The sequence below is a fragment of the Mytilus galloprovincialis genome, chromosome 8 (genome assembly GCF_965363235.1).
Source record: "Mytilus galloprovincialis chromosome 8, xbMytGall1.hap1.1, whole genome shotgun sequence".
Lineage (NCBI taxonomy): Eukaryota > Metazoa > Mollusca > Bivalvia > Mytilida > Mytilidae > Mytilus > Mytilus galloprovincialis.
In genome coordinates, this window is record NC_134845.1 from 80818568 (window position 1) to 80833608 (window position 15041).

Genomic DNA, 15041 nt, shown 5'->3' on the forward strand with positions numbered 1-15041 from the left:
TGTTCCGAAAACTGTAAATATCACCTTTTTGCACTTGACCTAATCACTCATTCCATATCAAAATCAGTTAAAATACAACCTCCAAAAATTTATTTGACCTCTCTTCTTTCATTTCCACCCAAAAAGATTTAAGGAATGAGTGAGGAAAGGAAAGAAAAAAAATTAAGGAAAAATATACTCTAATTAAAAGGAACTATATTGATCATCTCATATTAAAGATTATTTTTGTGACCTTTGCATGTATTTCGGTCAATTTTATTTTGAAGAGATTGGTAGTCGAAATTTCTATTGTGCATGTGTCTGGAATGAAATCTATTAAAATATTAAAAAAAGAAGATGTGGTAAGATCGCCAATCAGACACTATTCGCAAGTACAAACATAACACAGAAATTGAAAACTATAGCCAAGCTCATGTTACAGTCTTCAATAATGAGCAAAATAAGCCATTTCTTATCGTTTACATATAAATTTCACCTTACAAAATAATTTCATATGAAATAAAAAAAAAAAAAAGAAAATCCTCCCACCCTCCCCGTTTTTTTCAATAAGTTGGCTGAATTTTTACCAATTAATTGAAGTTGGCCTTACCATGATCTTAGACGTTTACCGCATGTCTGATCGTCTGTTAACCTACGTTCAATTTTTGTTGTTGTTTTCTTGACATATATTGTTTTTGTATATTTGTTGTTGTTTGTGGATCTTTTGCCGTCTGTCAGTTATTGTTTTTACATTATAACCTAAGACCACATTAGGGTATTAACTTTGTCATTTTAGAATAAACTCACTGTATTTTACGATAAACATTTATCAATTTCCTTTTGTGTTTATAATTCAGTAGTTTATTTAAACAACATACTAACCAATAAAACATACGAATCATCGTTATAACCAAAATCGAACACTCACCAAGTGTTTAATTGGTGAAATTTGCTTTTAGAAAGACAAGGAATGCGTTTACTGTAATGGCTTCTTAGTGTTTTCGTTTCTTTGTTAGAATATCTCGTTTACTCACTGCATTTGACTGCTATAGTAGTATTTTGTAAGATTACTGTCTTTTAACTCTTTCATGATTATGAAATGCGTAGTTTCCGTAGTAAACCTGGCTAAAATAACAATCAAATGTACAAGGCTTATAATTTGAAACATCAGACGCGCGTTTCGTCTACATAAAACTCATCAGTGACGCTCAGATCAGAATATTTAGAAAACCAAATAAGTATAAAGTTGAAGAGCATTAAGGCCCCAAAAATTACAAAAAGTGTGCCAAACACGGCTCAGGCAATCTGTGTCTGGGATAAGAACATCCTCAGTATTTCGAAAAATTCATAAAAGCTATATATTTTCAGTCTAGGAGTACATATTGAAGAAAACAAATAAGCAGGTAACGACCACTTGTGTCGATAAACTAATTAATTTAGTACAGCGAACAATATAAATGTTGTAAGTAAATAACAATACACATTTGAAAAAAATCAACCTTTAGATTAGCAAGGGAGTATTTAAACCATTAGACGTCAAAAAGACAACATATAAGGAAAACAAAAAACGAGAAGAACAACACAGTTCACGAGCACTTCACAAGATTGAACAACACATAAGAGGGGTCACATAAGTAAACCCAAATAAGCTCAGATGGAATGGAAGTTTAAGTTTCTCAAATGGTTCCAATAGTTTTACTAAAATTTTATAAAGAAAATACTATCAATTTCTTAACAAATGTGAAATTTGGAAAAAACCTATATTTATATATCAACTGTTTTGTTTATTGTAACCTTGTCAATTTTAGTTGAAAAGATGTGATCAAAATTGTCACCATACTTTGAATTATGCAGTCGGAATCGGGGGAACATTGTCAAAATAGCAGAAATTGAACGCAAAAGGTAAAAATAACTGTTTTTTGCTATTACTGAGAAGCTAATGAATGAGTTATGCATAAACGAATAAAATAACAAGTCAAAGAGAGCACGGATACATTTGGCTTCATTTAAAATCTCGTCCATCAATGGTAACAGATAAAAGAGGCAGAAGATATCAAGAGGACTATAAAAACTCAAAGATGCAAGGAAGGCGACAACATCATTATAAAAAAACAAAAAAAAACGGCGAAAATTAAACAACAGTCTATCAAACACTACAGAAAACAATTTAATTCAGGTTGAGCTCTTTAATAAAAGAAAGTTGAACTGATCGTTAAATCTGTCTGTAAGTTTAGAACTTTAGAGGAATACTCGTGTTGAATGACGAAAAGGACTTTGATTGGATGTTTTCTATAACAGATCTTTAATTTTATTTTGGTATTCACATCGGATTTATATCAGTTCATGGTAACTCTGAGGCTCGGTTTTAGTTACTTAAAGCTATATAACAATGCAAAATTTTAAAGGAGGTTAATCGAAAAACATTTTTGAAATATAAAATATAACATTGTGTTTATATGGACGTTGTAGTTAGGGTATTCGGTATAGTGCCAGAAGGCCATACACTTATTTTTTTTTACAAAGGAGATGTTAACTATGCAATACATTCAAATTCAATTTGTATCATGAAAGCCGGAGTAGTGAACGTTATCTCGATGGAAATAAGATTTGCCAATACTAAAACATATGTATACCAAATATCATTGACCTTCCACAAGGGTTTCTAATAAACTGTCATAAGCATGCACTCCTATATATGTGTAAAGAGAATGGTAAAGTGTTATTTTAGTGAAACGTTTTCGGCCTTTTTATTTCACGTGCTTCGTATTTTGACGTTTTATTTCTCGTTTTCTCGTGTTCGGTTCGATTTGCCAGGGGGCCACAGACCACAATTAATTCCTCTATCAGTTCTTTATAACCTTTTGCATCATTAAAAAAATTGCACCATGCACTTTTGTCCAATTTTTTGTGTGTGTAATGTATTGTCCTAGTCCAAATATATATCCAAAATTTAGAAAGATTGAAGCAATCACTTTTACAAATTTAGCCAATACACATCCATACCCCTATTGACAAGTCAAGAGATGTTCCGAAAACTGTAAATATCACCTTTTTGCACTTGACCTAATCACTCATTCCATATCAAAATCAGTTAAAATACAACCTCCAAAAATTTATTTGACCTCTCTTCTTTCATTTCCACCCAAAAAGATTTAAGGAATGAGTGAGGAAAGGAAAGAAAAAAAATTAAGGAAAAATACACTCTAATTAAAAGGAACTATATTCGTGGACAACGAAAAGCGGGGTCATTAATTGTGGTCTTGGGCCTATTTGGGGCCTAAAACTTGACCAATTCTAATAAAACTTGGCATGATTCAAGCTTAGTATATTATAAAACAGGTTACAAATTTTCAAAGCCATATGATACCAAATAAAACAAATGTGGCATTTTTTATATCTGAATTTTGGGTGCTGAATTGTGGCGTTGAATGCCCTCATGAAAAGCCGTAACTACCTATGAGGCAGGCAACAGTTGCCTCCCCTGAATTTTCTGCACCAAAATTTTATTTTGAAGTAAAAAAATAAAATATTGACACTATGTACACGAAGAACTTGAATTTATATTATAAACAACACAAGTTAACAGTTTAACAGTGTTATCATGATACGTGATATGTCTGTCATTTTTCGGATTTTTGATCGAAAGTAAACCGTTTCAGTATTTGTTTTATTTTTTTTTCGTGTGAGCGTCCGTCTGTTATTCAGTATTGAGGGGGTCAGTATTTGTATGAGAACACATATGAATCTCTGCTTACGATAATTTTGAATAAAAATTTAACTATCCACATTTATTTGGGGGCTCAATTATTTAAGCAGAGGAAGTTGGTTTTTTTTTTTTTAAAGTTTCCCGATCGTACGAGAACATTATGTTCAATGCCTTAGTAGGTAAACACCCCCTGTTTGTAGTTATATATACATGTCTGTTCAGCTTTCAACAATATTGAAATTCAAAATCCTCGATAAAAAAAAATATCTTGCGTTTTATAATCTTGCTTTATATGTTTTTTGAACTTACCAGTTTCTAAAAAAAAAAATATCTCATTCTTTAAATACAGAAAATACAGATAATAATTGATTTTGAAAAATGCTCCAAGGATCCAGCAAAACTGATCTTTCTTAAAGTAAGGAAATCGAAGGAAAACGGGTAATTATAGCCCTATCATTTGAGAAAAAAATCCACGGTCACAATGTATTTAATGTTAACAAATCGGCCGGGGGGGGGGGGGGGGGGGGGCTGCGCCCCTGCCCCTATCAAAGGGGGCTCAATCGGCGGTCCAAAACCCCTGCCTCCCCTGAATTCGAACCCTAGTTACGGCCCTGTTTGCGTTCTTTTTTTCCCTGATTTATTTTCCGTTTTTCGTGTACTGTGTTCATCCCGCATTTGATTCAAACTGGAAAAGCAGACTCATTCATAGTCGGCCCAGATATTGTATATGTATTGGTATGCAATAAAGTCATGAATATTTTTTTTTCAAATCAAATGCAACAAACAGATGCTTAAAGGTGACCACAGGGTCTTCATTTCTATTAATAATAACTGCATGATCTCCTAGAACGACTGAGTTATAACTTCATATACTTTTTCATTAATATATACAATTTAATTCTCGTTCTTCGTTTTTGTAAAACATGAAATATGTTTGGGAAAAGGGAGACAACAATAATATATTGTTTACTAAACATGGTAGATAACTCTGTACATATAGATTAAAATCTGTGATCTCCTAAGAGCTGACAAGAAGTAAACTTTGAAATCCATTCACTTTAAGTAATGAATTTACTTTGAATCTTTGTACAGTGAAAGATGGCAAGCAAAGGAGTGAGTAAATTTTATTTAGATTCTTAAATATTATATTTAAATACATTTTAAAGGAAAAGATTGGTGAAATAAGAGGAAGTTAAATTAAAAACCGAAAGTAGCTTTTAAGAAAATATATTATAAGGATAATGCTAACGTTAAATGCTGAGAAGATAATTTATCTTACCTCCTATACATTTCTAGGAATGTGATTGGTTAAAAGCATCCGCGTGAAGACCGTGCATATTTGATATTATGTTAGTAGGGAGGCGGGGCTTTTTTCATACATTTCATACACGGTTAGAAGTGGTGTTACGTCCCTTTATAAAAACAAAACGGAACTAAATTTTTTTAAGGTTTCAACAGACGAAATTAATGATTAAAATTGAAATAAATCCATTAAACACATTAAACCTAATAAGTTGTCATCGTTTTTGCTATTGTTCTTGTAGGATCAATGGAAGTAGTTTCTTAATGCAAACAAGCTTAGAAGACTGGCTTGCTCATTTTGATAATCACAAGTCTAAATTTTACACGTTAAGCTAGTCGGTAAGATAAATTCGTTACATAGTGTGCTAGTGACCTAATACGGTATATATGGGGTCAGTAAATTCCATATGGGGATTCGAGCTTCGCTCTCACCCCATATGGAATTTACTGACCCCATATATATACCGTGTTAGGATTCGAGCTTCGCTCTCACCCCATATGGAATTTACTGACCCCATATATACCGTATTAGGTCACTAACACACTATGTAACTAATAATAATGTCCAATACTTACATACAAGTTCTTGAATAACTGGCCACTACCGTGATATATGGTCTGCCAGAATGACAGTGGTATTGACTAAGGCAATGATAATGACTGAGCCGAAAGTAATACCACTGTACTGCGATATATCACGATAATGAACAGTTATTCAAGAACTTTTATGTTTATTTCATTGAGGAACCATGTTTTTGAAAATTCTCATAAATTCAAAATGTCCAAAGCAAACTCGAGTAGTTGTACGATTTCTATGACAAAGAGTGAAGACCAGTCGTAGTAATACTGCCATTAATTTTAGTGCAATTTTTCAGTATATGAATACTCAATCAAGTTCTCTATAATTTTATAATTTACCAAAATATATGGTATACAATTCAAGAACTTAAATATAATATTGAAAACAGGAAAATATTTTATTAAAGGGACATCTCTCTTAACAGAGAAACCACGCCCCATCGGTCATTAACAGAGAAACCACGCCCCAACGGTCATTAACAGACGGAAACCACGCCCCACCGGTCATTATCATGTAAAAAAAATTTCCAATAAGAGAATCTTATTCTCAACCGATATGAAATTAGTAGTGTTATCTAGACTTGTAGTGTTTATATTAACTCTGAAATTACACAAGAAGCAGTAACTGTTTGAATCTCACTGGACCTGTGTATCAACTTCACATTAGTAAATACTCTATGAATAGAATAGAATAGAATAGAATATTTTTATTTACCAAATTAGGGCCCCAGGAGGGCATATGATACAGACAATATTATTATAAACAATAACATATGCAATACACACACAGTAAAGATATGTAACAAGTGTTATAAAAATAATAAAATAAAATAATATAACACAGAAAATACACTCAACAAAATAGTAGCAATGTATTATTATTGAATGAATACTATGTTGAAAATGACTCAAGTGCACCCGGTAAGTGTATCTTCACTTTGAGAAGACAAACATGAGGCATTAGTAGTTTGTGCGGAGAAATGTCAATATATAAAAAAAAAAAAAAAATACAAAAAAATACAAAAAGAACCCAATAAAAAACAAAGCAATTAAGCACTCCCACATTTGACTATGAGGTATACTGCAAATAACAAAGTTTATTTAATAAAGGATATTTAATATGACTTATCTGCAGAAAGCACCAAGAGTCGGTGCGTAAAGGGGAGTCCCTACTTGTACTTAATGCAGATGAGTCAAGCTCCTTAATTATTGAAAATATATTTTAAAAACATATTTCTAAGATTATAGATTCTGTGTCCAGCCAGCAAAGATCATCAAGGGACGGCTGCCAAAGAATTTGAAATTCTTCTTATGATCTGTGCAGGCTTAACAGGGTATCCAAATTCATATTAAAGAGTTATAATGAATTAGTTATTGCAGATTAAGTTGTACTTTAATTCTTAGTATCTTCTATATATTTGTAAAATGCAAATAGTACATTAGGATCCTCATTATTCATTATCCAAATTAATTTGTTATCAATATTTAAATTTTGAAAGTTTGGACATGATTTTAATATATTTTGCATCATTTCCTCTCTTTTTAATAAATGAGTGTCACATTTAAATAAAAAATGAACTTCATCCTCAACCTCACCTGAGGTGCACCTGAGACAAATTCGGTTTTGTCGAAGAGTACCCTGGTATCTACCAGATTCAATTTGCAATTTGTGAGCAGATATTCTTAATCTAGTAATACATTTCCTTTGCTCAAAATGTCGAATTATTGACAAATAATTTTCAAAACCATAGTTGCACTTGAATGTTACATAAGTTCGAAGTTTACCATCTTTGTAACTCATAAGCATGATAATAATATACATTATGAAGAGGAAGGCTATTTGATTTACAATAACTGACTTTATTTTGTAAATTCAGTTACTTAATTTTAATAGTAAGGGACATATTATATACTTATGTTCCAATCTAAATAAAAATCCTGCGACATATTAGAAAAGCAATGGCTACGACTACATGGAAATGTAACAATAATAAAAATATTATTGTTACATTGGAGACTAATGCAAGGCTGTGTAAGGAACCGCTTAATAACAAATGTAACACTTTTCGTGGAAAGACCTTTTGTTTTTCTTCTGATTATTTTTTTTTCTTTTTTTTCTTCTTCTGCCGTCTGAAATGCTTTTTTTGTCTTACAATATATTGAATGGATTTTTGGCCAATGATATTGTACAGTAATGGGGGTTTCAAAACTCACCCTGTGTGACCGAACACTTATTCTTGTAGGTGTTATATCCTCGCATCCCCTTTTTGTTGTTATCGCTATATCTCTAAAACCGTAAAAGATTTTAACAAACTGTTTTCACCAAATTGTTCGTCTACTCCTAAGAATGATTTGGTTAATTTTGACTGGAGTGATCGAAGGACATCTTATGGGAGTTATTTCCCTTTAAAAATTTAAGATAGGCGATATGTTGGATCAATTCGAACGTTATAAGTTGAAGAGGTCTACAGCCTTTTGATATGATGTCCTTGATCCATTTGAGGGAAATTGAGGTCAAGGTCAAAGGTCAAGGTCATGTTATAAATTTTTAATTTTGCTTGTTATCGTTATTCAAAAGAAATTATTACAGTAAACGATATGATGTGTTTGCCAAATAACTGTTTATAATAAGTCGAAGAGTTCTGGTTAACCCTTATAGGACTTTCCTCCCCTTATGTATTTTAAATCAGTTTTTCTCCACAACCATACAAGTGTTTGACCTGGGGTATTTTGATTTGAGATCAAAATTGAGGTCAAGTTCAAAGGTCAATTTGACGTTCTAGATTTTGACCTTTGCTATAAGTTCTTTCTGGTTCATTATAAAACAATTAAGTCTACTGCATAAACCTTTTAATCTTATATTTTTTTTTATATCAGTTTGATTGACCACATAACATCAACACATCGTTACTTTTTCTAACATCATTTGTTAAATGTCATTCTTATTATCGAGATGGAAAGACCTTCAATTGTTCTCTGAACAATTGGTTATTAATTATGAATAAACTTCTATTTTGTGACAAATGGAATAGAAGAATGATTTTTAACGGTTAATATTTTTTTTTATATTGTAAATAGCTATTTTGTTTTTAACAAACATAAAGCGAAAATAAATTTATTTTGAGGTATGTCTTTATCACTTCATCATTTCACTAAAAGCTTTGTAAGTTTAAAATATGATGGCATGTTATTTACCAAAAAGCCTTGATCCAAGCATTTCACTTCTTGACACTTGACTTAACTGAATGACTCCTTGCTACTGACTTAACTGAAATGTCTTTTTGCCACTGACATGGCTCTTCATCCAGATATTTGAAAGAAATTTGAAGATATGTCAGAGTATTTTCAAAAAACCTCACTGTGACTTCAGATGAAGAACGGCAATAAAAGTGTTCTTCCTTTGCTTGTGTTGTTTTAGTCCACTACCAACGAAGTTGAATTGGAATATAGGTTTGCACTCGGTCCGTCTATCTGTCCGTCCGTCAGTCCGGCAAATCAGTTTTCCAGACTTTTGCATCGTGCTTGAAGATACTTATTTGATATCTAGTGTATTGTTTTATCATGACAAGTTACAGGTCAAGTTCGATTTCACGATTTTAACTTTTCTCCTTGTTTAGTTAAAGCTCATTCCATAGAATTTTTTTTTATGAAGTACTTATTTATTACTAGATTTCTGTTCAAATTGAAATAAGCTAAAAGACATTGTATTTAAAAGATATAAATGACATTTATAAATTGTTTTAAGAAATCGAGTGGTAGATTATTTTATGTAGTTTACACCATGACAAGTTATAGATCTAGTTCCATTACAATGATTTTTTACTGGTAGGGGACTATGTATGGCCATGCAATACCCACAGAATGCTTGTTTTTTGTATATTTTGTATATTTTGTTTGTTTTTGATTGTTTTCCTATTTGATTGGTTTTACACTAGTTATATTTAGATCCTTTATGACTTGTTGTTCTGTTTGAAAGCCCTTCTTTTACCTATAGTTGTGAACTTTTTTTACATTGTGACTTGGATTTAAAACATTGCTGTGACGTCATTCTATTGTTTGACCCGTTCTTTATTTCAGTGATTGGACTATCATTTACCTGTAAGAAACCACTATGTTACCTTTAACTGTCCAATATTTTTAAAAATAGCCCTCCTCTTTCTTAAAAATATAAGACAGCAAAAGGTAGCACAACTGATTCTTAGGGAACGACCATTGGATATTCTGGGAGGGGGAGGCAAGAGGATTTTAAAAATAAATAACTCAGCCTTGATAATCACAAAAATAAATTGTTTGTTCTGTGGTAGTTTGAAAATAAATTACCTGACTTGAAATGTAATGAACATAAATAACTCAGCAGGTCTAATCGAAAGTATGAGATGGCACCAGATTCTTCATAAAATCATCTTTTTTCCAAAAAAAATAATCGTGGAAACACTTCCCAAATTTTGTAATACAAAAAGTATAAATATTATTTAAATATACTTGAAATGTCTGAAAATTGGTTTCATTTAACTTGAGGTATATTGTTTTAGGAACACTTACCTCACTTTTATTACAGGGCCGTAACTACATAGAGACAAATGCCTCATGTAGGAAAGTTCAAAACCAAACGCTTGTCTCCATATAAAACTGTATTCACCGTGAGTGCCTTGTATGAAGCAAGTTTTGCTACCCCCCAGACGTAGTCCCTGAATTTTCGGGATCAATGTTTCTTATTTATTTGTCTTTTTTTCATTGATTGCCCTTCTGTATTCTTTTAGTGTTGCTTTCATTTAGTAATTTTGTTATAAAACTTGATCATGAGTTTAAAAAAAACAACAGCCACAGATTTAACTTCATGTATATGTGAATTACATTTTTGCTTTATCATGCATATTGGTCTTCTGATGTTGTCCCTAGAAACTTAAGTCTTACACTTAATCTATATATTCTGACCAAAATATTCTCAAAAAAATATTAAAACAGAAATTGCATTTTCAGATTAGGAAAAGTTCTGGGGAACACCCAGAAAGAATGATTTTGAATCATTTGTTCAATAGCTTCTTGGGCATTCAGCGGTTCAGAAACTCTTAAAAAAAACCCAAATTTCCTCGCTCCGCTCGGCGAATCATGATTGCTAATACTTTAAAAGAGGCTAGTTTCAACCAAACTTTATTACTGTGTATATACGAGATACATGTATATGCAGTTGGGAATATAGAAGATTCATTTCTGCAGAAGATGATGATGAACTCTGCTTAAAGATTTTAAATGATACATAATGACTCGACTATACATGTATTATTTATAATAAACAAATGATTTAAAAATTGTATGTTTTCAAATATATATTATAAATATAGTTGTGAAAATGAATAATCAGTCCCTTGCTTTAATGAAAATGAAAAATCTTGCTTCAATAACGCAGAAAATAGATAATATGTCCTCTTTGGTTACAAAAATAAATAACCGATCCAAAACAAATCCTCCTGCCCCCATCCCCGAACCCCTCCCCCCCCCAGAATATCAAATGGTCGTCCCCTTACAGGTAAATGATAGTTCAATCACTAAGATAAATACTGTTAATTCCTCCCATTGTTTTCATCATGTGAACAAAATTACAACCAAAGAACAAATGACAATTAAAAAAACAACATTTTATATTAAAGTCACCTTCCAATACATTAATTTTGAGAAATAAAATCACTTTATAATTGATTTTAACACTCCCAAATACTTATATCACAGTCATTTTTCTCATGTTTTTGAGTTGTCTCTTTAAGCACTAATTCAATTGGTTTATGATGCTCGTTGTATGTTTTGTTTTTGTTCCTTTTATGAATTTCTTTTTTCAAAAGATTTATCCTCGTCCTTTTTTGGTTATCAAAAATGACCTCTGGTGTTGCTCTTATTCTTCCTAACATCATTTTCACCTACGATTAAAATAACAAAAGCAATAACGTTATGCTTCTAAAATATGATAGATTATGACGCAATACAAGGACCATAAACAACATAAACCTAATCATGCGTACACAGTGAGAATCTAGAACTTGCTTTTAAAACTAGGGGACTACAATATTTTTTTTTATAATATTTAGGTTTCGGCGTTGATTTACAATTTAATTAAGTCTGATATTATTTCTTAAATATGAATATAATTCAACAAATCGATCGTGTGTCCGATTCACACTTTGTTCGTACTTTTCGTTTAATAAAAGAAAAAGAAAACGTATTTTTTCTTTAAAAGTAAATTGGGAGACAAAGTTATGTTTTGGTATTACAAGGGACATCAATGCACAAATAAACGCGCACAGAGCGACATGACCTTATAGAAAGAAAAAGAAAACAGAAAAAAGGAGTATTCTGCTGGTACCGGTTGGGTAAACAATAACAATCTCTTGATAATTCCGATGAACAATAAAATAGTATAACTGATTGCACCACGTCATCTCTTCATTTGTTCATAGTTCGTATACTTGAAATAAAATCGACTGCAGTGCACTCGATATGGTTCAACATGAACATTTCTTTATATGCTTTTCTTTTTTTTTCCCTATTGTATTCGTAGATAACTTGTGCTCGTCCTGAACATGCATGAAATATTTGCCACTGGACGTTCAGCAACCGACAATCATTTTTTTCATTATTCATCTAGTAAAACATAAAATCCGAGAAGAAACAAGAAACTAAGAGGAGAGGACTACATTTGAAAATATAATATATATAAAACTTGCCATTATTAGCTGCTATAACTATATCCTCTTTGTAATCTTAAATCGAATATATCTGAATAAATTCTGAATACACATTTGGTCTTAATCCAGTTTGAATCAACACACTCACGTTTTACGACATCACAATGATCACTCTTTTCGTTTTTTGCATTTAGAATATACTTCCATCACTTTATCGATTTTTTAACACAATACGCATGTAAAGGTATTGACTGAAAATATGAGCGGAAAAGATGAGTATTTTTTTTTATGTATATGCATTTTTGAAGTTGAATTCAAACTAGTCAAGATAAATCACGGTAGCTGGTCATGAAACAGCTGAGCACTAATTCTAAATACTACTAAGATAGTAGTAAACATTCTTATGGTTCATACTTGGCCTAATTCAATATCAGTGGTCTAAATTGTTAGTATACTAATAGTTTGTGATGTTACTTGGTCACTTAAGAAAGCTAATTTGCATTATTGGTAGCTTGAATCCGACAGATATTTTAAGACTTATAAATTTATTTGACACTAAATTTGTTTCGTATCATTCAATATTTCTTTATGGATTTGTCTGTTTTACAAGTAAACTACCGGGCCTTTTTCTCTTCGTGTCTGATTTTGTAAATTTTGTGTAAAACTCAACCAATAGACCTTCACCTATGTTTTCTTCAGGTTCCCATGTAGTCTTTTTATAACCTACCCATTTGACCTTATAATAGTTTTTGCCTTGCCTACGCTTTTTGGCAAGTAATTTTTCTGCTATGAAGTCATTATCTTCATCATTAGTCTCATCATTTTGTTGCACATGTGCATAATTTTGTTGCATTTTTGCATTATCATTTTGTGATTTATCTATATTATCATTTTGCACATAATTTATATCATCTACTCTATCTCTATCATTTTCAATAACATCTCTTTGAATATCAGGAATAGTTCTATGATCCCTTGGGTCAATATACGGTTTCATTCTATTTGTGTGTATTCTAGACTTAATCAACTTATGATCTGAACATCGTCTTAACTTACATGTATTATTTTGTCAAACATTAGTTACATAAAATGGACCATCCCACTTTGGGTGTAATTTGGGTGATAAACCTGTTGGTACTTTCATAGATTGCAACATAACATAATCTAATCTCCAACTCTAAATTTCGGTACTTCAGCTTTCTTATCATACCTATTTTTAGTTTTCTCTTGTGAATTTGCCACCGAAGTTTTTACTATATCTTTTACAATTTTTAATCTATCAATAAGGGTTTCGAGATGACTTTTCGCAGTTTTACTCATACCATCTTTAGGTTGAACAGAAATATCAAATGGCAAGTTCATTTCTTTACCAAACAACATTTGAAATGGAGAGTAACCAGTTGATTCAGTATTTGTAGACATACGTAAAGCCATCATAACGCTAGGGATCAACGTATGCCAATTTGACTGATCTTTAGCTACCAATGTACGTAATGTTTGTGCGATCGTTCGATTCATTCGTTCACATATTGAATTGGTTTGCGGATGGTACGAACTAGTATGATACATTTGAACTTCAAATAGTTCACATAGAGCCTGAATAAGCTTACTACAAAAATTAGCTCCTCTGTCAGATACAATAGCTCGTGGCGCACCAAATCTAGAGAATACCTAATTATATAACACTTCAGCTATTTCAGTAGCTTCTTGAGTCTTAAGAGGGAAACATTCGGGCCATCGAGAAAAACTATCGACCACTTATAATAAATGTTGATGTCCGTCTTTTGTTATGGGCAGACATGTAAGAATGTCCATGTGCCATATAGACATAGTGTCTTAAATAGGAAGGGGAAGCAATGGTGCCGGACGATGGTGGATTGGTTGTTTTGACCTTTGACATTTATCACATGACGTCACATAATTATAAACCTCTTGATACATACCTGACCTGTAATACTTAAGATCTAACCAGCGTATGTGCGTTTGATGCCTGTATGACCATTGTGATCATGATATGCTAACAAAGCATCTTGTCTTAGACATTTCGGTAAAACCAATTGTTCAATCATACTTTCAGCTTTAGGTATTCCTTTTGTTCTTGTCCTATGTAAATGAATTAACTCACCTGATTGATTTAATCTATAGTGGTCTCGTTCATAACATATGTTGCGAGCCTCTTTTTGATTTTCGGACAACTCGCCTGTTTCAAGATATTTTATCAATGGGATCAACTGATCACATTCTCTTTGCAATTTTGAAATATCTGATACATCATTCAGATCAACCTCATTATTTTCAATAGCTGCAATTATTGGCTTTTCATTTGCATACTCGAACTTAATTTCAGTTTTAGTTTTATTTTCCAATAAACTGTTCACAGACAATTTTGGGTGTATTTCATCTTCAATTTCTTTATATGGAATTCTTGACAAAGCATGCACATTTGTATTCTTTTTACCTTCTTTATAAATAATTTCAAAATCATAAGTTTGCAATTCAAGAGCCCATCTATAGTGATATTAAGATGATAACACAATATTGACTACTGTACCCCTATATTTGACATTTTTTACTCTTTGATTATGTTTGTTTTGTTCATGCATCGTAGACAATGTAATGGAATTTGATACGACTGTCATACAAGTGAGAGACTTAGCTAGCTATAAAACCAGGTTCAATCCACCATTTTCTACATTAAAGAACTCCTGTACCAAGTCAGGAATATGACAGTTGTTATCCATTCGTTTGATGTGTTTGGACTTTTGATTTTGCCTTTTGATTTTTGATTTTCCTTTTTG

The 15041-nt window shown here is 31.8% G+C and overlaps 1 protein-coding gene across 1 annotated transcript in view; it reads left to right on the plus strand.

The window, feature by feature from the left end:
- The first annotated feature begins 4671 nt into the window (after window positions 1-4671).
- Window positions 4672-15041, plus strand: part of LOC143042659 (transcription intermediary factor 1-beta-like) — a 41889-nt gene continuing 31519 nt past the window's right edge. Inside the window, exon 1 of the mRNA XM_076215075.1 lies at window positions 4672-4798. Within this exon, the coding sequence (XP_076071190.1) occupies window positions 4784-4798 (15 nt within the window). The 5' untranslated portion in view covers window positions 4672-4783. The remainder of the gene's footprint in view (window positions 4799-15041) is intronic.